The sequence below is a fragment of the Apis florea genome, unplaced genomic scaffold (assembly GCF_048593485.1).
Source record: "Apis florea isolate Af1SG1 unplaced genomic scaffold, ASM4859348v1 contig_3081_pilon, whole genome shotgun sequence".
NCBI classification, from domain to species: Eukaryota; Metazoa; Arthropoda; class Insecta; order Hymenoptera; family Apidae; genus Apis; species Apis florea.
This window is the reverse complement of record NW_028256703.1, coordinates 50,976-74,044: the sequence shown is the minus strand read 5'-3', so window position 1 is coordinate 74,044 and position 23,069 is coordinate 50,976. Positions and strand designations below refer to the sequence as shown.

The window sequence follows — 23,069 nt, the reverse complement described above, 5'->3', positions numbered from 1 at the left end:
AAACAAATTTCGATTCCCTTTTGGTCCCCACAGTATTAAAGGTAAAATTTTTGGATACGTTCGATCACTACAAATATAATTAATGCTTATGAATTTATAAATTAATCGATTCGCAGTCTCGATTGCTTTCAATTAATGGCAGATGTGTGTTACAGTCTTTTTAAAAAACATTTCCTCTTCCTCGGATATATATATATATATAAAGAAACGGGAACGATAAATAATCCTATCCACTAGAAAATTATCGTCGCGTTAACAATCGGCGGATTTAAAAACGACGAAAGTTCGAATTTTTCACCATTTATTCTATATACATATTCGATATAATCTACATTTGCTTCTAAATTTCTACACACCGCGTAAACGATTTTCACCGATATCAACGATTTTCATACAAATACAAAAATTCAACGATACTTAAATCAATTTGTCTCTTGTTAAGCTCTTTTCCTATAATTCCTCGTCGTTTCTCATCTCTCTTTCTCTCGTCGGGACGGTTCGGTTTTTAAAAAAAAAGATCACCATACTTCTCTCTAAAATTGTTTCGATTCGAGATCGAAACTGGCAGTCGATTAGCTGATCGATGTTATCGCGATCTTAATTAAACTCGTTAATCGAGATTAATTCGATCAAGTTTGTTCGATCCTTTTTTTCCCCCTCCCTCGCCCTTGATTCATTTTTAATTGTTCGTCGTAGTTTTCGTCGTAGTTCTCGGCGAAAGTATGGAAAGGAAGATTATTGGATAGAAAAGGGCATGTACATGTAAATGCACGCGCGACGAAACGAATTACGCGAAATGGAAACGGTGTCACTCAGTCAGTTATTTTCATCGATTGGAAAACGTCATTCACTTTTTCTCCTTTACACGGATCGACGGCGGAATTACATCCGTGAAAGTTTGACGAGTTATTAAAAAACCGAAATTCGATAAACTTGTCGATCGAGTCCTCCGAGTTTCCCTTCTCGAGACTGGTCGTTTATTCCTTTTTCCTTTTTTCTTCTTTTTTTCACTCCCTCCTCTTCCCTCTCCCCCCCCCAATGAAGTTTGAACGATGAAAGCATCTCTCGGTTGCCGAGGTATCTCATTAAAAAGCGACTCGATTTGTTTAATCACCGGCTATGTCGTGGTCCTCCTCGGTTTCCGCTTCGTCCTCCGCTTCGTCCTCCTCCTCCTCCTCCTCGCTTTCTACGCTTTGCACCAGCCTCGCGTATCTGCGCACGAAATAACATATATATGTATATATATATATCGCACGTTTCATACACTTGATCTTTTGTGATTTTGTTTGTCGAATTCTGATTCTCTTTGATTCAACTTTTTGTTTTCGTTTTCGTGAAAATTTTATTATTATTTTAATTTCGTTGCCTGACAATTCCAATTTTAAAAGCGCGATCGATGAAGAAGAATTATTTATCGTGGCCGTTTAAAGAAGTTAAATCGTTAAGTTAATCGTGTCCAAGTGGATCAATAAGCGGCGTGTTATGAAAGCAACGATTAATCGATTAAACGAATATTATTTCAATAATATTCGTATCCCTCTCGTAACAACAATGGAACCCAATCAATCTGATTCGAATACTTATCCATTTTTTAAACAGGATCACCAAACAATTGAAATTCCCTACGAAAATTGTTTGAGATACGAAGATCTAAGATCAATTGGTTTCGAACGGTTTCAATTAGATTCAATTGGTAATTTTGTAATCTAATGTTACATGATTTTTTTCATTATTTACAGAGTGTCGCGAGAAATGTTATTTTGATTTGACGACGGATAAAGGAACGTGTACAAAAGAACGATTGACGCGTGACGGTGTAATTAAATTCTCGATGAAAAAAAAAAAAAAAAAAAAAAAAAGAAAAGAAAAGAAAAAGAAAAATTCGACGAAAAGGGAGGGGGTATGAAAACGAATGGGCATACCTGACGGTATATCAGACGGGGGTAGTTTTTCTCAACGTGTCGAAGGTCCATTCACCACCTCTGATCGGTGGTGGGGGTGGCAAAGGCTCGTCAAGATCGAAAGTCACGAACTCGTGTTGCACGCTAGGACTGTATTCCTCTTCCTCCTCTTGAAGGACATCGGCTGTCGTGCTGACCTGTGAAATTAATTTTTTTTTTCCCCCATCGTAATTAGCGTTTAATCCTCCTAAACGTGTTAGAGGAAAATGCCAAGTTGGAATGGAATTCGATTTAAGGAAATTTAATATTTGATCCCTCTTCTCTCCTCCTTTTTTTTTTTTTACAGTTGAAAGCACAGTTGTTTCGTTATATTTTGTACGAAAAAGAGAAATGAACGAATGTTCAACAATTCAAATTACAAATTTTCATCCTTCTTTGAAAATTGTGGAAAAGAATATGTTTGATATATGATATTTGTTGAAATTGTTTCAAAATTTTTTGAGAGATAAGAAGAAGATTATGGGTTTGAGATGTTGAAAAAAAGAGAAGTGATAAATAAAGAGTATTGATACGACTATTTTAAAAAATATAAAAAAGTGTGATATATTTTTTTTTTATATAACTATTTTCAAAAGAATATAAAACAAATACACACGAACGAGATTTTATTAATCAAATACACGAATGTTTAAAATGGTTTAACACATAATCTCGTGTACGAATTCTTTTTGTTCCAATTTTTTTTTCTCTCTAAGATAAAAAAAAAGATATCGCAAAGAAACAAAAATTTGCAGTACAGACACGAGACACAAATCACTATTAATTTCAAAATAGATCTAAAATTGATCCAAATTATCGTGGACTCGATCCATTTTTTGATTTTTCATTTCACCAAAATCAAAATCATCAATTCATGTCGATGATTACACTGCATTTGGATTTAAGTCGATATCGTTCATCAACGAGATTAAAGTCTATCTCGAAGGTAGAAACATTATCCTCCTTCACTCAGTGGAAAAAGAAATTTGGATTTGGGAAAGATCCGAATGTATATTACGTTTTATCCAAAAGAAAAAGAATTGTTTTTTACCGTCTGCGTGGTAAGATCCCTAGGAAATTGTCTGGAATAATCGTGGTAATCCAAATTGGGCGGCGGTGGTAAAAATTCGTCGAAATCTACGTGGTCCACCGAATCCCTTCCGAAGAAGTATCTTTTCTGATGCCTCTCGCAGAGGAAACCACTGTGGCCCAAGATCGCGTGATGATTCGCGTGATGCACGTGGTGATTGTCTAAATGATACACTCCCTGAAAATAAATTCGATAAAAAGGGAGACGAAATTCTTTAAATTCAGCCAACGCATTGCACAATAATTATAATTCATAATGAAACCAGGTCGAGGAAAGAAGATTAGAAAAAAATGAAGGAGAAAATTATATCGTGCATATATATATATATGTATATAGATTCTGCGCATAAAATTATTCGTTTAATACCAAGAGACGTTAAGGTTGATCGTTTCAGCACGGTATTAAGGCCAAACGCATAAAAAGATACGTTAAACCCCGATCTGCATAATTGTCTCACTACGGTTGGTTCGAAAAGAAAAGAAAATTCGAACCACTTCCTTGTTATTCCATCCAACGTATTCTTCTCGTATTCTTTCCTTTACAATTTCAAATCAAAGAAAAATCTCTGATTATTATTTTGACAGTTGGTCATAGTGATTTAAAAATGATGATATTCGTTCAGATTTAAAATATAAAGGAGAAATAAATAAATGGAATAATTAAAAAAAAAAAAAAAATCTCTGCATCAATCTCCCGTCAGAAATAGATATTTGAGATCTGACTTTGAATGCGAATTCAGATATAACGAATCGAGGAAAGAAGCGGAATAATTTAAAATTCACGAGAGAAAGAAAAGATAAAACGATACGTCTACGGTACAATAGCGTGCATAGTACGTACGTCGAGTCTGTAAGGGACAAGGTTGATGGTCTATAGAAGGACGGTATATGGCTGACCTATTCCACTTCCACCGTGTGGAAGGCATTGCGCTTCTACCGACACGAGAGGATGAATCAAGCTCGACGTTAACAGAGGCTACACTGTAGGTTGTACGAATTGTTCTTTTCCTTTCTCTCTATCGAAAGACTTCTTTTTTTCCTTGCTTTTTTGACGCCCCGTCCGCGTTTACCTCCTCCGTCCTCTCGCCCTTCATTTATTTTATTCATCTTTCTCACAATTAAATTTTTCTTCTTCTTCTTTTTTTCTTCTTCTTGGAAATAAAGGAAAAATATTTCAATTATTCATGGTGAAAACGTATTCTTTTCCAATATTTTTATATTTGTTAAGAAAGAAAAAATAAAAGAATATTTGATTAATTGTTCTTATTTTGTTTTGTGACGCAAGAATAAATGTGAAACAGATTTTATTTCACTCGATTAGAAATGAATCTTCTAAACTTTCTTGATTGAATTATATTTACTTTTAATATTTGGATCTTTGGAAGGAAAAATCGATCGTGGAGAACTTTTAAATTATCGAATGATTTGTTCTTACTACAAAGAGTAAAATGAATATCTTGTTCTATTTAATATAAATCATAAATTATGTTTAAAGAGATTTTTAAAGTAATCAATTTATATATCGCAATTACGATTATTCATGGACTACTGCTTCGTATGGGAATGTTAATTTTTTACTGTATTCTTTTTACGATGATGGGAAAGAATTACATATTATCTATCAACACGTTATTCACTCGTTAAAATTTACACGCAATCGATAAAAATTAACGATCGACGAATAATTCACGAGAACATTAATGCAAAAAGTTCTCCGATGGAAGAAAAGAATCCGAGAGTATCAACCGCCAAATCTCTTCCAACGTTACAATTAATTTTTCTTTATCTGTAATATGATACTCGTAAAAAAAAAAAAAAAAAAAAAAAAAGAAATCGTAATACTTTATCATAATATTTATAAAAAGATTTTTTATTTCTTTTTTCAAATTATTATACTGTAACATATAAAATTCACTTAATAACACCAACAATCATCAAACATTATTCGATTTCTTTATTATTATCCATTATTAATTCCAAACAATTTTCTCAAACCTGTATTCAAACCTGTCTTGAACGCATGAAAAGGGTTAAATTTCCTCCACATCTTCCTCTCCCTCCCTCTTTATTGTTTTTCTCGCCATTTGTTTCCATTTTTCGATTCGATTTAATCCGTCCACGTATTCACAGCTCCCCTCTCCCCTCCTCCGCGTGGAAAAATTTGAAAGGCACGTTTGAGAGGGAGGAGGCGGGGGGGGGGGACCGACGCTTTTAAAATCTTTCTCCCTCTTTGTCCCCCTCCCCAGTTTCCGGGGGACGGTGCCGATTCACGACAACAACGATTGTGTCGCTCGTTGTGTCGAAGCATTTCTCGACACAACGCATTGCTCGGGACGAGATCTATCGTTTGGACCAAACACCACCTTGCCCCTGCCTCGCTTCCTTTTCATCCGAGGGCGTCTGTTTACTAGGGAATTGAACGTAATTTAAGCTCGGATTAAGCCGAACCGGGTCGGTAATTCGATTACAGTTTTGGAGGAGGGGGGCGAGGGAGGAGGGAGGGAGGGTTGTTCGAAAGAAAGATAATCGCGCGAGAAACGAGCCGGGTCGAGAAGGGAAAGGTTAAGATCCCCGATCTATTCCTGGATCTATTTCGCTACTCCCGGTTTGTATAATCGCGTGAACGCACCGTTGTCAGTCGTTACTCATAACATTGTTCCAAGTCTGTGCGACGTTCGTTAAATTTAAATTAAACTCATTCCGTGGTAATTCATTCGCGAGTGCCCCCTCCCCCTCTCCCCCTCTACCGCGCGAAAATTTTACACGAGCAGTCGTTAAATTGTGTGCAGATGGGGGTTTATCCTGTACGTCTCGCCCTCTATTGTATTGCGCGTTATAGTTATTAAACGAGTAATTTAACTTGGGAGCGAACATTTCGCGAGTTGGGCACCCGCAACTGGCAAAAGCCGATTTGTGAATTAAACGGTTGTTAATTGTTTTGAGCTGTTTTTGAGAAAAAGTAACTAGGTGAGGGTAAAAAAAGAAAGATGAGATTCGCTGGAGATTCGACCGTATATCCACCCGAGTGGATATCCGAAGTTTCGTTTCATCCTTGCCAAGGGGGAGCTTTGTAGCTGAATTTTTTAAACGAATAATTTATCTCCCTTAAAAAGTTTTCAACAAGAATCTCTGGAGCGTGAATCGAGAGAAGAATGCACAGATTGCGAGTAATCAAAAAAATAAGAAGCATATTATAGAATATTATAGGTTAGGTTTTCTTCAGAATCTTTGAAAATATATTCTGCGTAATTCTGATTCAACTCGATCGATTATCGAAATCAATGATCGATTGCCTTCTTTTCTCGTGAAACAAATTTTTTAAACGAATAATTTATCTCTTTTGAAAAGTTTTCAATAAGAATCTTTAAAACGTGCGCGTGAATCGAGAGAAGAATGCACAGATTGCGAGTAATCAAAAAAAATAAGAAGCACGAATTTTATAGGTTAGGTTTTCTTCAGAATCTTTGAAAATATATTCTGCGTAATTCTGATCCTTGATTCAACTCGATCGATTATCGAAATCAATGATCGATTGGCTTTATTTCTCGTTAAAACAAATTTAAAAGTTTTTCTAAATTAAACACAAACACAACGAGCGTACAATTTTCACGAAAATCGGGCCGATATTCTGCCAAATCGGGACTAATAGTTCCGATTTACGTAACGAAAAACTTTTTAAGCGGATGTTAATTCGGTCCAAGCTGTGGTCGTATAAAAGAAGCTAATACTACCAACCCCGTAATTTTTTCGCCTCGAGTCTCTCCGTACCAATTCCTTCTGGTGCCAAGAGATGTACAAGAAGATGGCGTAAGTGCCAGCGACCTCGGTCGTGATGAAGCCACTCACGTACAGCAAAAATGAGAATCCGTACCTGTAGGTGAAGGGCGGCCCCTGAAATCGCGAGATTGCGACCAAGATATTCATTCACACGGGCCGTGTAACAGATGAGAAGTAATTTTAACGTACCGAAAGAAATATGAAACCGAGAATTTCATCAGCCTATGTAATATTTGATAGTTAGACGATACACGATTTACGACAAATTAAAATTCATCTACTGGAAAATTGATGGCACGACAACTGAAATTTCGGATTCGAGTGTCTTTTTCTTTTTTTTGCAAAATATCAAAAGTATCGAAATTTTAACCGGGGATTTTTAGATTAAAAAAAAAAAAATATATCGGGGAAAATGTTTATTTGAAAAGATAAATATCCAACGTTTCTTTTTTTTTATTTTTTTTTTTTATCGATGCTAATTGAAAATCGGATTTTAAACTGACCTGAAACGACGATCTTGGCCTAAGCTTACTACCAACCTCGGCTTTGAATACAGATATGTACATCACCATTCCCACCAGCATTAACAAACCTGAAAGAGAAACTGATTTAATAACTTGAACCGTTATCTCCGCGCACCAGTTCTCGTGACGAATTTCACGAAGTCTGCACGTCTCTCATCGTGACGCGATTATTTAAACTTTGATCTTTGATTTGTTCAAAACGTGAAAAGAGTGTGGGCATAAAATAATTAATCTAAACCGCGATCGAGAAGAAATGGAGCATAAATATTTCGCGATATTTCACTCTCAAATTTGAAAATCCTCCTTTTTCTCTTCAGGAGAACAATTTTTATTTATAACGTTAACGGGCCAACGTATACGTTATGGGTTCTCTCACGCCCTCTGTATTCATAACCACTTTTTCAGAAAGGCAGAGCGAGCAAAGTATCGTGGTGCAATATAAGCTTGGTGTACTTTATTACTCACCGGAAACTATGAAGACCACGCCAGCGACAAAGACGCAAAGTCTGTGTCTCGGGTGAGTAACGTGAGCCGTGAAGTAACAAACTTCGGCTACCACCAGCAGCGATGTTGCAGCGAAGAAGAACATTGCCGACTTGGTAACTGCATCTGCGTAAAAAAATATGAGTATGAAAGGTTGGACGAATGGGAAAAGTTCCGCGTCGAAATTTTTCTTTTTCCTTTTTTTTTCTATTTTCGGAATTACGTCATTACCTATGTGAAAATGTGAAAATACCGATGAGAGAGATTTGAGACGAGAATACTTTTCACATTTTTTTTTTTTTTTTTTTTTTTTTTCTCATATTTTTCAGTTCAGGGCGAGGAAGGAAGAATTTTCGAATGGAATTGAAGCGTGTTCGAATAAATTCAGATTTTTGTTCCAGGAAAAAAGAAATTTGTAAAACAATATTTCTGAAAGTCATCGGAAATTTTTAAAAAATTTTAAAAGATCCTCGCAATTTTTATTATATTTTCAACGAGAAAAAAAGTAAAAAAGTATTCGGATTGAATTTATCTTTAATTTAATATTTATGAAAACCCAGTTGGAAAATAGAGAAAACCATGCCATTTGAGTTATTTTTTTCTTTTATCTCGATATCTTAAGATATAAAGATTTGAAGCACTTAATAAGGTACCGCGAAGATTACGAATGGAAATGCGTACTCTGTTCAAGAATTAGATTTGATAGGTCAATGAAACGAAGCGCGAGCGAGAGATGCGAATAAGTGGCAAGGATGGAGATGATTTCTTTTAAATTTTTTTGCACGACGATATCTCGAGAACCAGAAGTCGTATCGAAATAAACAAAAAAGCGTTTTAAAGGGCAAAATTCCACCTTTTTAATGATCTTCTATTCGTTGACCAAAAATCATCGTCTTCGGAGTTGTAGCGATTAAAACTTTTTCCTAATTTTAATTTAATCGGTTCGGGATAAACGATTAAATATTATCTTATCTTTACACGACGATATCTCGGAAGTCGTATCGGAATAAATGAAAACGCGTTTTAAAGAGCAAGGTTCCACGCTTCCAACGATCTTTCATTCATCGATTAAGAACAATCATTCTCGAAGTTGTAGCGATTTAAAATTTTCCTAATTTTAACAGAGTTTTCGAAATTTCCAACTTTCTGAATTACGTTTATTTCCAGAAAGAATATATATTGCTTATGACGATCTTTCCAACGATTTTACGAAACGGATTAAAACAGATCGATTTGATAATCCTTCGATCCGAGCATGAATTTTCGTCCAATCTCACATTTTTATTAAACGATCCTTCACTCCGACGCACGTTGTAAAAGAAAAAGGAAGGAGGGGGAAAAACGGGAGGGAAAAATCTGGATGGACAAATTGTCAGATCCAGTTTATCACGGATGGCACATCCTCCCCGCGTGAAAGCGTTTCCCCGCCGAATATTTTACGAAGCCCCGTCACGCTCCAATTCAGTGTCAGGCGGAGGACACCTAATCAACCCTCCTCCCCTTTTCAAAGGCACACGTCCCACCAATATCATTTGTCTCATGACGCTCGTTCTACTCACATGGTATAGCCATCGTCGAGTCGCTCGGATCAGGGCTGTACTCCTCGTTTGGAAAATAGTCGATGCTCGAGCACTCGTATTCCATACGGGAGCCTGGAAAAAAAAAAAAAAAAAGAAAAAGAAAAAAAAAGAAGAAAAAAAAACAAAAGAAAGTGACTCGCAGGTTGCGCGTTTGTTTCTGTGTGTGTGTGTGTGTGTGTGTGTGTGTGTGTGTGGCGGCGGTGGTGGGAAGAGGGGGAAATTGTTCGATGGCAAGGTAAATTCGCTCTCCGTTTTTAGTTACGCGTTCAACGTTCCATGTCCGGTGTGCACACGGCGTGTTCCGGGTTCCAGCTTTATAGCTCTCGTATTTTATGTTTCATTGTCGCGAGAACACAGGTGGTCGTTAGTAATGTTACATTGGTTTTTCTTTCTTTTCTTTTTTTTTTCTTATCGCACGCTGTTGGAAAACGCGCGAATTAGACTTAGACTTATTCCGCGCGTGAAATCTCGGGCCATTTGCATACGTTCGCTTAAAGCTTTTCGATATTTCGATATTTGCCTTGCGAATGTGTTGCACCGATTAGACCGATTTTTATTTATTATCGCTCGTTTACAACGAAGTGAATTGGATATTCAGAGATAGAAAGAAATTCGTTTTTAAAACGAATTATTAAAATGTTTGATTAAATTTTGAGCGTTTTATATATATATGCGCAATACTTTTTGCATTTAGATAGATCTACCTATGATAAATGTTGCAATCTGTGCGTTTGTTCTTGTGATTCTTGTGATAGAGAGAATATTTTGACAGATTGCAACGATTATTATTATTTTGTTATTTTAAATCGTTTCCATTTTGCTATTACTATTGCTGGTTTTATTTATTCCATTTATATCCCCGGAGAACAATAACGGGTAATATCTTTATCCCGTGTATGAAATGATTTACGCGGGAAACGTGATCTTTTTGAATAGGCGTTCATTAAAACTTTCACTGGATGAGATATTATTTCCACCGTAATTAAACTAACTAAGTCCAATTGGATGAATACCGTAATTCGACGTGGATCGGTGGTGTTCAATCATTTCCATTATCCGCCTGTTTTCATTCGTATATTATTATTTCAGGGTTGAATTTGTATAAAGATCGTATCGAATTTTTCTCCTTTTTAAAGAAAAATAAAGATAAATGCCAATTAAATTAGATTAAATTTCCATTGCTTATTCATATAAAATTCTTTTCTCAAAAATCTCTATCTCGAGCAAAATTAATATATACCATTAATATCTATTATAACATTAATTTCAAATTGATAAAAATTAAGAAAAAGGGAAAGAATAAAATTATAATCCTCGATATGTATATTAAAACGTTATTAAATTATCGTTGAAAAATGAAATGATCGATTTTACGAATCTTTAAAACCATAAAAAGAATAAACAAGGAAGTTATTAATAACAATCGATCAAAAATTAAATAGTGATTAATCTTACGTATATCGAAATGGACGATGAACGTATCGGATGTTTCGTGTCAAATTTTGATTAAATTATTATTTTTCGATAAAGCTGTAAACACCGACGGCAGCCTTATTAAAAATTCACCCGATTTCGTATGCGACAACCTGATAAAATAAACAAATTTTAATCCCGTCTATTAACATACGTACATTTTAATTAAAACGTGTTCACGAATGATGCAATTTATTTATGAATATATCGTATTTATTTATTTATTTATTTACATCGTCAAAGAAAAAGAAGAAGAAGAAGAAAAGAAAAAATAATAAAAAGAAGAGAAAATAGAAAGAGGCACGAGGAACTTAATTATCTCTTGGATCGTCTAAGTCTATGTGAAAATAGAAAGATTCAAAGGAGGATTCGCGGGAGAAGAGATGTTGGACGAATTCAAAGTCAAAGGAGGAAGCGGCGCATGAATGTAATTTATATGCCATGGGCTGGTAAATCATCCCTTCTCCCCCTCCCTCCTTTTCCTCCCCAAGCATATTTTTCGCCCTCCTCCGCTTCGAGATTTAATTGAAACGAAGGTGGTAAAGAATGGTGACCCGTGACCCGTGAACGACCGAGTTCGAACACGTTCGATGTTATTAGACCACCGTTCGTCATAATGCTTCTCTTCTATACGATATGATTTAACGGGAGATCGATACCATCTCGTTCTATCCCTTTCTCGATGAAACGGGATCTTCCATCTTCTTGCAACGGGAGAAAACGCGTGTTTCCGTTTTAATATCACATTTTGGAAAGGATTTTTTTGGAAACGTGCTCGAATCATTCCATCGAATCGAATTTCGAATGTGATTTATATGCAAAGGAAAAATTTATAAATGAGAATTTTTCTTTACTCACCTTTATCGATTTCTTTCCCTTAAATTTTTCTTTTTTATGTAACTTTTCGTTTAAACTCTTTGACTTTTAGATTTTAGGTATTAAACTATCTTCCCTTGGGAAAAATTAAGGGGATCGAATTCGCTGTTGTTAAATTTTTGTGGCCCGAGTGTAATTTCATTAACAATTTCATTAGATTTCGAAGGTTTTAAAATATTAGTTGGATAAAGATTTTGAAATATCTTTTTTCCACCGTCGGATTAAAAAGTTGTTGAAAAATTTGGAAAATTTTGAATGGTGGATTGTTATTACGCATTTCGTGGGAATTGTCGTCGTAAAATGGAGAGAATGGTGGATAGAATTGTAAAACGTCAAAATCTGTGTCAACATCGATCCCGTGAAATCGAAATATAAAACGAATAAAATCAAACGGTTTTGTACGAATTTAATCTATCAAACGATTTATTAATTAAAACTTTAGCACCAAGTTTGAACAAAATAATAGATTAAATATATAGAAATTTAATAGAACGGAGAATAAAACTTGTATAATAATTGGAATTACCAAACATTGAAATTTCATTAAAAACGGAGGATTGAAGTTTTGTTTTCAACAGAAATACAATAGAAAGATTCTTTCGAACCTCGTGAAATTGTAGAATCTACAATTTAAATAAAAATTATCGAGCAAATATTTATTGCTTTTGTGTTGATTTTATTAAACAAGAAAAAGAAAAAAAAAAAAAAAAAGAAACGTTTATTTACCCAACTTCTTCACTTTTCAGTGAACAGAATCAACCATTTCTACTCCAAAAAACAAAATACAAATTAAACACAATTTGCACCTGTATACGCAAATTACATTTCTCTTGCTCAAAAAAGAAAAAAAAAACTCACCTCTTAATTAACCAAAAAACAAAGATAAACGAAAAGAGACAAAAAAGAGAAGGAGTTTCAAATAAAAAAAAAAAAAAAAAGAAATTCGTTAATCGTCGCGGAAACGGGATAAATAACTCCTTAACTCGGAAGTGGAAACAAATTACGGATTAACCGCTAATCTAAATAATTACGTTATGCATGCAAATGATCAAACATTCCCGATTCGTCGAAGCTAAGCTTGGTGAAAACGCGGCCCTGTTTCCATTTCGTATTTACTTTCGATCCTGGTTATCGTTAAACCGAAATTGTTACGCACGCTTATCTCCCCGCGTAATAAAAGAGTAGGGGAGAGGAGTTATCCACCGATCAGAGGGAAGGGATCGCGCTTACCGACCGGAAATTGTGAATTCGATTACGGTGTTTAGGAACGAACGGTTAAATGGCGGAATCCACGCGGAATCAAAGCGTTTCTCAAAATCATCCGGAACGGAGCGCAAAGGCTTTGAGGCCTTTTACGAGTTGCGCGATGGGTTTGTGCGGATGATGGGTTGTTGGGGGAGGGATTGGGTTGGTAGGCGTGGAACAGTCATTTCCGGTTCGTGCCGGAAGTTAACCGTATTGCCTCCCTTCGACAGTCGAGAATCGATATTCCAGGTCCGTTCTTGTCCACTGACATAGCTAAAACTCTGTGTAACAGAGGGGAATAATAACTCGGCTGCTGTTAATGTACGATCGACCACATTTTGGGTACATTTTGGCTGGTTTATGCGGAAACGCGCGATTCTTCGTCGATTTCTTCGGTTTCGATTCGCCTTGCCAACCGATTGTTGCTTACATTCGGTTGTTACTAGCGCGACGAGGCGAGATTTTAGAGAGAATTTTAGAGAAGGGTTCGAATTGTTTTTAGTCGAGAGATTGAAAATTTTCAAACTTTTTATATTTTAACTTGGTTGGTATTTTTGTAATTTTCGGCAAATGGAGATAAAATATCGAAGAGAATGGAGATAAAATATATTATTTTTGGAAATAATAAGTTGTTGTTTAATTATTTTTCACGATGTTTATTTGCAAAATGTATATCTTCCCGCTTGGTATAATAAATGTTGTATAATAAAAACAATCTGTGCGTGTGCAAATATTTCTTTTAATCACTCTACGAGATATTTTGCATAATTTCATCCGAAAATTAAACAATCTTTAACAAAGAGCGAAGGATAATAATAATTTTACGTTTTAGTAAATTTCGCTTTTCCCCTAGATGCGAGGAATACGTGTAAACCCTTCTCTTGAAAATCCTTTTTTTCGCGATGGAAAACATATTTTTGAGTAGACAGTTCGTGAAGTAGTGGAGCGGAAATAAAACACGTGCTGTTCCGTGATTTACCGAGGTAATTTTAGGAAAATATTCCGAAGATAATAAGAAGTTTTGATAATGAAGAGTTGTTCGTCAGAGAATTCTATTTTTCCAGCTGGAGGGAATTTCTCTTCATATTCAGTAATTATCTTTGGCGGAATAGGGAATTTATTCGAGGGATTCGACTATTTGTAATTAAATTTTGATGATATTAATCATTAATACGAACCATTTGTTAAAAATTAAAGAAATATATCCGAGTAATAATCATATTTACATATTATTGTAGGTAAAGTGTTTTAAAAATTTCTTAAATTGAATCTACCCAATATAATAAAAGAATTAGTTTAAATTTTCTCTGTGCAATTGTCACAATAATCACTCGTTATTACCATATCGTACGCGTCTGCCAAGGATAAAAGATGAAAGCGTAATTTCAGCCAAATTTTAAAAATTCGAGGAAATTATTTTATAATACCAAAAGTAAAAAATTAAACTTTGACGTTCATTCACAAAAGTTTCGTTGCAACAATTTTGCAATACAGCAAAATGAACGTCTCCTATTTTCATTACCTCTTTTTCAATACACATACGTGCTATCGCAAGACTAACGAAAATTCGCATATACAAAAAATTATCACGATCCCAAAAATTCGAATAAACAATGGAACTAATTTTTCGAAAACCTGTTATCATCGAAACAAGCAATCTTCGAAAACGATTCAAAAAAAAAAAAAAAATTCTCCGAATGAACGATTCCCTTAAGAAAAAAAAAAAAAAAAAAAAAAAGAACGATCGTTGAAAGAGTAATCTTTGTGAACGAATCGATTTTTCAAATGTCGGTTTTAAAAGAGAGATTTTCGAAAATACGATCCCGAAACTCAGCAATGCATGTCGCGAGCACAGCTCTCCAATAGGGCGCGTATAAAATACGGACCGCGACGTGAAAACTTGCCTTTCCAACCCTGTGATAAATGCCCCCGGGTATTTAATAGAGTAATCGTGGCATGGCAGTGTCTTCGTAACGTGTCCAGGTAGCCCGACCCGTTTGTTCCAATTAGCCGCACTGATGTTAAATAATGTCACGCCGGGGAGACCGGTCGTACTCCTCGCGTCCCACTCCCATCGCAGTTGTAAATTGGATGATCCTATTTCGTTGTAAACTTCATCTCCGTGCCGGAGCTCTCGTGTGGCTCGCTCTATGCCCGTTTCCTTCTTTAAACGGCCATTGGAAAATCGAGTAGCCATGGGAAAAAAGGAAAAGGAAGAAAGGAAGAAAGCTTCGTTTTCATCCCTCTCTTTTTCCCCCATCGATTCGAGGAACGAGAATTTTCTTAATTAAAATGCTCGACCATATGTCTCCCCGATTGGGAAAAATTTTCTTTTCTAGGGATTTTTTTTTTTTTTTTTTTTTTCGTTCGAGAGATTTTCGATCTACGAGATTTTTTTTAATCGTATGTTGGAAACGAATACGTGGAATGGAAATTATATATCGTTGGGCGTGGTGTATATTTTTTAAAAATGTTGTCATGTTTTTGGAACGTTGGACGGAACGTTATTGGACGTTAATTTGAAGCTTGGAGGTGGTGAAACAAACTCATCCATCAGAGGATCGTGCCTCTTACAATTAATCATCTTCAATCTTTGCGGGTTGACTGATCTGATTGTGTCGCCAACTAATCCTATCTGTCATAGTTTCGAGTTATATAAAGATCTTGATTTTGAATATGCACAATTGATTGTTGTGTAAAATTGAATAACTTTTGTTTTTATCATTATTTTATTTCATTAGCGATATAGTAATTTCGAAATGAATACTTTTCATTTTCAGGAAAAAATAAATAATAACAAATTATATTTTTCTTATACGTATCATTGCTTTTTTAGTTTACGTTAAAATCGTTATAAATAATTAATGATTGAAAGTGTAATACTGGACGATAGAAGCACGAAAGTATATTTTAATATCGGATACCACCTGAAAAGTTTGATCGGTTTAACAAGGAGGTAATGATAAACGCGCTGGCAACTCATTTAAGTAGATGGAAACAAAAAGGCTTGGCTGACTTTCGCAACAAGTTGCAAAATTGTGTACCGAAGCGTAACGAAGATTCCAAGATTAACAGAATTTACGGGATGAGATGCATCATAAATCCTCTCTACAGGTTTCTGAAGAAAAGCTCGGTTTCCTTACAGTATTAAACATAGCGTAAAAGCATCAAAAGCGCATTAATGTTTCGTTCAATTTCAATGATAATCTCGGGGTGTTTGCACAAGTAATTCTTGTTTATTTAAGAAAAAATAGATAGTATTTTTCAATTTTAAATTTTAAAAAGAAAAATAATTGCATAACATTCGTTTGTGAACCTTTTAAAAGAATATCCAATCATATAACAAAATATTCTTCTCTCTACAATGCTCGAAAAATCCTTTAAAATACACGAATGAAAACAGAAATCGTTGCGATGATTCAAAATGAAAAAAAAAAAAAAAAAAAAAAAAAGAAAAGCAAACAGCCATCATCTGCTTGAAACTGAAAGAATGGATCGAAACGGCATAGGTGCCAACACACGTATGAAACAAAAACGTAACCAACCGTACGACAAAATAATCTCTACCTTAATCCTTAAATAATCCTTCGAAATAGACGATCCAAATCGAAAAAAAAAAAAAGGAAAAAAGAATAGAAACCAGCAACGCATAATCAACAAAGAAACCAAGCAAAATGAAACAAAATATTCCCACAATCTTCAAACTCCTCGAATTCAAACGGAATAACGAAATAAAGGAAAAAAAATTTTTTTATAAATCTTTCAAAATATAAAGAAAAAAGAAAAGAAAACAAAACAGATAACAATCATACTCCCCTCCGCCGATAAATCGGTCACGTTTTACACACAATTTTCATTTCTTCGTCCCTCGTCCCACACCCTCAAAAATTCCAGTCTCCTCGACCGAGATAAGTTATCCGGTGATTGGACGAAGCTCTATACCATTGGTACTTTCATTTCTTTTGCTCCTCTTTTCCTTGCTCCTATTCTTTTTTTTTTTTTTTCCTCCCCTTATCTGCAGGCAGAGGGCATCGTTCCTGGCGTGGAATAGGCGTGGAACCGCCTCGAGACCGAGCGATGGCGGCGGCAGAAGGAGAAGGCGGTTTCCGGTACCCTCGGTAACGAGTCATTTCCGACCCACTGTACTCGTCTCCTTCGAACCTTCGCCCATTCCCTATACCGTCGTTCCTATCGAGAGAGAGAGAGAGAGAGAGAGAGAGAGAGAGAGAGAGAGAGAGAGAGAGAGAGAGAGAGGAGGGGAGAGATTGGACCGGAATCACAGAACGATTCGCGAATATTACCAGTTAAATGCTATCTCCAGGAGAGGAGAGGAATCCTCGAGGTCGGGTGGATAAAGAAGGGGATGGATAAGAGAAGAAGTGTTTGCGGTTGATTGATCTTTGTTTCGTTGTCGATTGGGGATGAAATTGAAAGGAAATTCTGGTACGGTTGTCGAATAGGATGAATCGGAACGAGTGTTTATAAAATTTTTGGAAGGATTTTGGTGGTGATTATTAAATGGTGGTGAGAACGGTGGGACGAATTTTACTACTGGAAATGTGATTTAAGTAGAGTTAAAAGTACCAACTTTTTAATTCTTCGATTTCGCGATGATTCGTTTCTTACGCGTGAAAATTCTAAATCTTTTTATCCTCTGTTAAGTTTCATGGTTTCATTGTGACTCGGATACGGTGTACACGTACCACCACCCATTGACAAGCATTGCCGGACACGTAGGTCTACGTGCTTGAACCTTTGAATATTAATGTCTAAATGGACTCGTGATACCGGCCGGATATTCCTGTATTACGATTTCCTCCAATATACTAATCCCCTTTGTTGGCCAATTAATTCGATATAATCGATATTCGCTCTGTAAATATGATTTCTTGTTAAAGAAAAACTTCACGAGAGATTTTTTTCATTTCGTCGAATAATAATAACTTTTTCTTTTTATAAACATAACGGTAACGGTGCAAAAAGTTCTGGAATTGTGTTAATTACAATCTAACCTCTTTGACTTTTTGCCAAAAGGGCGAGGATTTTTTTCTTTCTGAATAAAGGAATTTCAAACACATCTCTCTCTCTCTCTCTGACTAACTGTATCCGATATATATCGCAAAATTTGACGAATATTTGACTTAGCTTATTAATTATTAATAACAATCGTAATCTCTTAACATTTCCCTCAATACATCGATTTCGAGGAGCAACACCGATTTATATTTCAATTTCTATTGAAAAATATTTGTAAAAAAATTGAAAAAGATTAGCTGATCACAGTTAAATCTGTCACAATTGTTGTTCCGCAACAATAAGCAGCATAAGGATAAAAAATATTTCGCCATCCGTAAGATCTTAACAATCTCGTTAAGCGTAGTCAAATACCAGAAGGGTATTTCAGGGGAATGGAGGTATTCAGAGATATACCTTTGGCAACTGATTGCAAGCTTTTCAAGATCTCTATCCCTCTCCTCCCAGCTGGGAGAGAGATTTTCCTCCGTAGGAAGAAAGACAACGGAAACGGCATTTAACTCATAATACCTGCAAAACGGTTTGCCTTTGCCATTTCTACTTTTCCTATCTCGCAATACGAACGAGAACTAGGCGTATACTTTACGCTCGCCATGGAACAATGAAATTCGTTATTCCTTATCTCAGCTGATAAAGAGAATTTATTTTAATCTTACTACCGTTACAATTTTCCATCGTTATCGCTCGTTATCTTATTGTAACTCTTTCCGATTATTTTTTTTTGTTTAAATTATTTCGTACCTCACGTTCGAATTCCAAAAAATTGGCACTCTGAATTTGTCGAGATTTTTTTTTTTTAATTATTAAAAGTAATTATCACATTTCGTAGAATATCGTGAGATTCTTTTTTCTCGCGTTTACTTGAAAATTGAATATCAATTCGATTTTACTTAAACAACAATTTAATTGGATTTAATTTATAATTTTATTAAAAATAAAAAGCTTTGATACAGTTTTCTTTGATAATAATTTTTATGGTATTTTTTATATAGCGTTCGAAACAACGTAGATAAATAAAAAAAAAAAATCTACGCGTGTGAAAACGCGTTAAAAGGAAAATTGTGCAAAACTAAATGGAACGTGTTAAAAATTCGTATAAAAAAAAAAAAGGAGTTGGATGTATTATTTGATGACAGTGTACCGAAACACGTGTTTCATAGAATTCAACAATATATAAAAAAAAAAGAAAAAACACAGATCAATTTTCGCCAACTCGTGTTTAATTTAAATTTGTGGCGTTTAATTTCAATTTCGAATGGAAAAATTAATGGGAAATTCGACGAAGTTTGAAAAGTGATTCCTAATTTTTTGGTTGATAAAGAAATATAATTGAAAATTCGATGAATATTTGACGATAAACGCGGACAGATAAATCCAAGTAGAAACAGACAGTTATCGGCCAATTGTCAGTCGCAAAAGTAGTTACGTTTTAAATTTTGGCTGGTAACATCGCTCGAGGGATCTCGTAAGTTCTGTTGGTTAAATATTCGGAAAAAGTTCACGAACAAAAGGTATGCAAAGTAATTGGAATTGTGAAATGGAAGACGATACGTCTCGAATTATCGAAATGAAAAATTTACTTTTTGGACGATCCTCGGAATTTATTCTCGGAGAGTCGATTTTAAAAGTCAGGTGTGAAAAATGATAGAAAAAAAAAAAAAAATTTAGAAATTGTATTATTTTCGACTAAAACAATTTTTGTTTTCGCACAGAATCGAATTGATTGAACGGAAACATATTTATTTTTAAAAGAATTATTTTTATAAACGGTATCTCGATACATCACAGGTTGGAAGACAAATTCGTGGTGGAATAATTGGATTGAAAAGAAATATTCTGGCAGAAGGGTTTATTGGTATTTATAGCTGTGGAAATGGTGTCGATCGATCGTATATTCGGAAGATTATTACCGGAAAATGAAAAATAAGCTAATGGAATGGCCGCCGAGCGAGAATTCATTTGAATTAAATGCCTGTCCCAATAGATAACGCGAAAAGTTTATTTTTCTTTTTTATCATGTTTACACGTCCAATTCGAAAAATATAAATATATTTTGAAATTTTTAAATACAATCGTACGGAATGATATAATTAAATCGTGGATCTGAATGATACTGAATGATACTAATACAATTTTATTCAATCTAAATTTTTATATTTATTTTTTAATAATAATTCTAATCCAATTTAATCCCACGTGCTTTTACACTTTTATTTTCGAAATATTGGAATTTTATTTTATTAACGCGAGGTCTGAATAGTAAACAGTCACGTGGAGTAAGGTTAAAGCCCATAGGGCACCGAGAGTGTTTGTGGACAGGAAGAGAAAAGTTTCGAATACATGTGGCTCCCAAGAGGGATAGAATCTAGAAGTTGGTTCTCACGTCGAGGAATTGTGGACATTCGAAGATTAAATATGTATTCCGTTAATTGATTCAACGTTCAACACGTTATATTATTGTTTCGAAGCATTTTATTCAAGCATTCATTTAATTAATTAAAAAAAAGGTCTGCAATATCAACGATCGATAAATTTTTGAAAATATTTCGTTCATCTTCAATAAAATCTTCGTAAACTTTTTAAACCATGGAATAGATCTCGCGAGAAGAGAAGATATTATCGCTTCTCGAATAGAAAATCCTTTCACAGAAGTTAACAAGGTTTGTACAAGTACAAGAAACTTTAGGTCTTCGTGTTACAAGAATGGTTCAATTTTCTTCTGAAGAAGCAAGCTAATTCTCTTTGTTTGAGGAAAATTAGTTTCCAGTGAAGAAGTTTAAATCGAATTCTAACAAATCTAGTGCATCGTGCAATAATCGTATTTTATTTCCTTCTTCTTTTGTAAAAAAGACTTTATTTTATAAAAAAAAAAAAGACCTGATTTTTTGCATACGTAAATCCCTTCAGAGATCAACGATCGAGCTAAAAAAAAAAAATGGAGAAATATTATAACTCTATGCATCCTCGATAAAACAAATTATTTGCGACAAAAAGAGAATTTTGTTCCATCCACGAGTAAACGAAGATAGGTTATGATCTACCCCATTGTATCTCGTTTTACTTAATAACCGACTACTGCATTTATGTAACTATGGCTTTTATCCTTTGATACGGTTCAGAGCTTAGGAAAAAGCTCGAACCGGCGCCGAATTAGATTCCCCTAAATACGATTTCGCAGGCGTACCAACCTCTACTATCAACCTCAAAGAAGGTCCCAAACAATTTTCCGGTTTTAGGATGCTTCGCTAAAATTTTTTTCTCTCTCTCTCTCTCTCTCTCTCTCTCTCTCTCTCTCTCTCTCTCTCAATTTCCGTTTATCGTTTCTCGATGTCGTTTATCTATTTCTACGCCACTTTTCCAAATAGAATGCAGAGGAGAAGTATAAGAGGAAGTATAAGAAGTATAAGGTTGTTACGAGATGATAAATTCTTGAAAAGTGATTTCCTTTCATAGCATCGAGGTTGATTTCAAAAAGGCTTTGAAAAGTAAGAAGCAATCGGAAGAGAAAGTACATTTGTTATCTTCTTATCGTGTCACGATGGAATGGATGAAAGCTATCATTTGTAATCTATATTTTTAGACGGTATTTATCTTGTTGGAAATTTTTTTTTTTTTTGAAAAATTGCAGGCTGGTGATTCTTTAAAACGTTTAAAATCTCCTTCTTTTTTTTTTTTTTTTTTTTTTTTTGAGAGGTAACTGAAGATTTCATTCACGCCTCTACTTGACCTATTCCAAGACTCAGGGTGGCTAATGGCGACTGCTGAGTCGACGTTTTCTTTACTATTATCGCTACTGAAACGAATTTTTTGCAAAATCTATCCATCCAAAATTTATCGTCATCTTTCACGCCTGTCACGATGTACACTCTGGCGAAATGTAAAATATCATCATCAAAAATTTCACGAATATATTCATTAAAGAAGAAAAAGTTATTCATTTTTGATTCGATCGATTGATTATTCTCTATAAATTCGTTAAGATGAAATTTCTTTACTCACGTTATAATTAATCCTCAAAAGATTCTATCAACGATCCAATCGAAGATCCGATAACCATTAATATTAAAAGAAAAGAAAGAAAGAAAGGAAAAAATTTTCTTTCCCCGCACGGAAAAAGTCGTATAAAATAGAAAAAGAAAAGGGAGGGGAAAAAAAAATAATTATAATTGCAAGAGGCATGACGAGTATTAAGGTTACTCACTTATGGCGACACACACCCTCCACAGACCACTGTAAGTAACTTTGCTGTCGGGTTCGACAGAGGCGTTCGACGAAGTTTTCGGCAGTTTCTCCTCCGTAAGGAGCCACTCTCCCGTACTGATGGCGACAGTGACGACTACCAGCGATAGCATTGCGGAAAGACCGGAAGCAATACCGAGGCCACCACCACCACCACCACCGTTATTTGCACCGACTACGACACTACCACCAGATGCACCAGTAACAACACCCCCAGCACTTGAAGAACCGGGTCCGCCGAGGTTGTCGCAGCACCAACAACAACAAGACATCACCACGTGCCTCCCTTTTGTCATCGGGACATCCCAGCACTGGTTGGTTAATCTCTTTTTTTTCTTTTTTTTATATACTTTTCCAAATATCCAGCTCAACGATTCCTTTCGATCAAGATTGAGATGCGACGAAAATTCGACATTTAGCTTTTTAATTTTTTCCAATTTTTATGGAATTATGGGATTTCTTTTTTCTTTTTTTTTTTTTTTTTTTTTAAATTAAACGCGACGATTTTGATTATTTCTTTCGAGGATTAATTATTGATTAATTTCGAGTAATTTTAGCTTTTTCTTTTTAATGTCAATTTTTCTTTTGATTTTGAATTTTTAATTGAACGATCTAGATCAAAATTTAATGTAACTCGACACGTTTATTTTCAGGATGATTTCTCTCGTTAAATTTTCTTTCTTCCTTTTTCTTTTATTTTTGTTTCGTTATTAAAGTTTTAGAACGTTTTATTAATGGTTCAAAACTTGGTTAAAAATCCTTCGAACCGTAGTTTAGTTTAAATACTTGAAAACATTCTTGAAGATTAG

General features: G+C 34.9%; 1 protein-coding gene across 2 annotated transcripts; it reads right to left on the bottom strand.

The window, feature by feature from the left end:
- Nucleotides 1-288: 288 nt before the first annotated feature.
- Nucleotides 289-22,688, bottom strand: Stg-1 (stargazin related protein STG-1). Of its 2 annotated transcripts, XM_086909224.1 has the most exons (8): nucleotides 22,223-22,688; nucleotides 9,373-9,465; nucleotides 7,796-7,939; nucleotides 7,310-7,398; nucleotides 6,765-6,920; nucleotides 2,992-3,207; nucleotides 1,923-2,098; nucleotides 289-1,212 (listed from the first exon to the last, which is right to left on the bottom strand). In XM_086909224.1, exons 1-7 carry the CDS (start codon nucleotides 22,554-22,556, stop codon nucleotides 1,934-1,936), a joined length of 1,197 nt encoding a protein of 398 aa, XP_086765350.1. In that variant the 5' UTR covers nucleotides 22,557-22,688; the 3' UTR covers nucleotides 289-1,212; nucleotides 1,923-1,933. The 2 variants fall into 2 exon arrangements, with proteins under 2 accessions (XP_086765350.1, XP_086765351.1); XM_086909225.1 differs by lacking the exon at nucleotides 9,373-9,465 and having other exon boundaries at nucleotides 1,097-1,212.
- Between the last annotated feature and the right edge of the window lie 381 nt (nucleotides 22,689-23,069).

Excerpts from the sequence above, each read along its gene's own strand:
- Stg-1 (XM_086909224.1), bottom strand. The coding sequence starts at position 22,556 with ATGACAAAAGGGAGGCACGTGGTGATGTCTTGTTGTTGTTGGTGCTGC. Across the intron at positions 7,940-9,372 it reads CTCGACGATGGCTATACCAT|ATGCAGTTACCAAGTCGGCA; the intron begins GTGAGTAGAACG and ends TTTTTTACGCAG. Across the intron at positions 3,208-6,764 it reads CGAGGCGAAAAAATTACGGG|GGAGTGTATCATTTAGACAA; the intron begins GTTGGTAGTATT and ends ATTTATTTTCAG.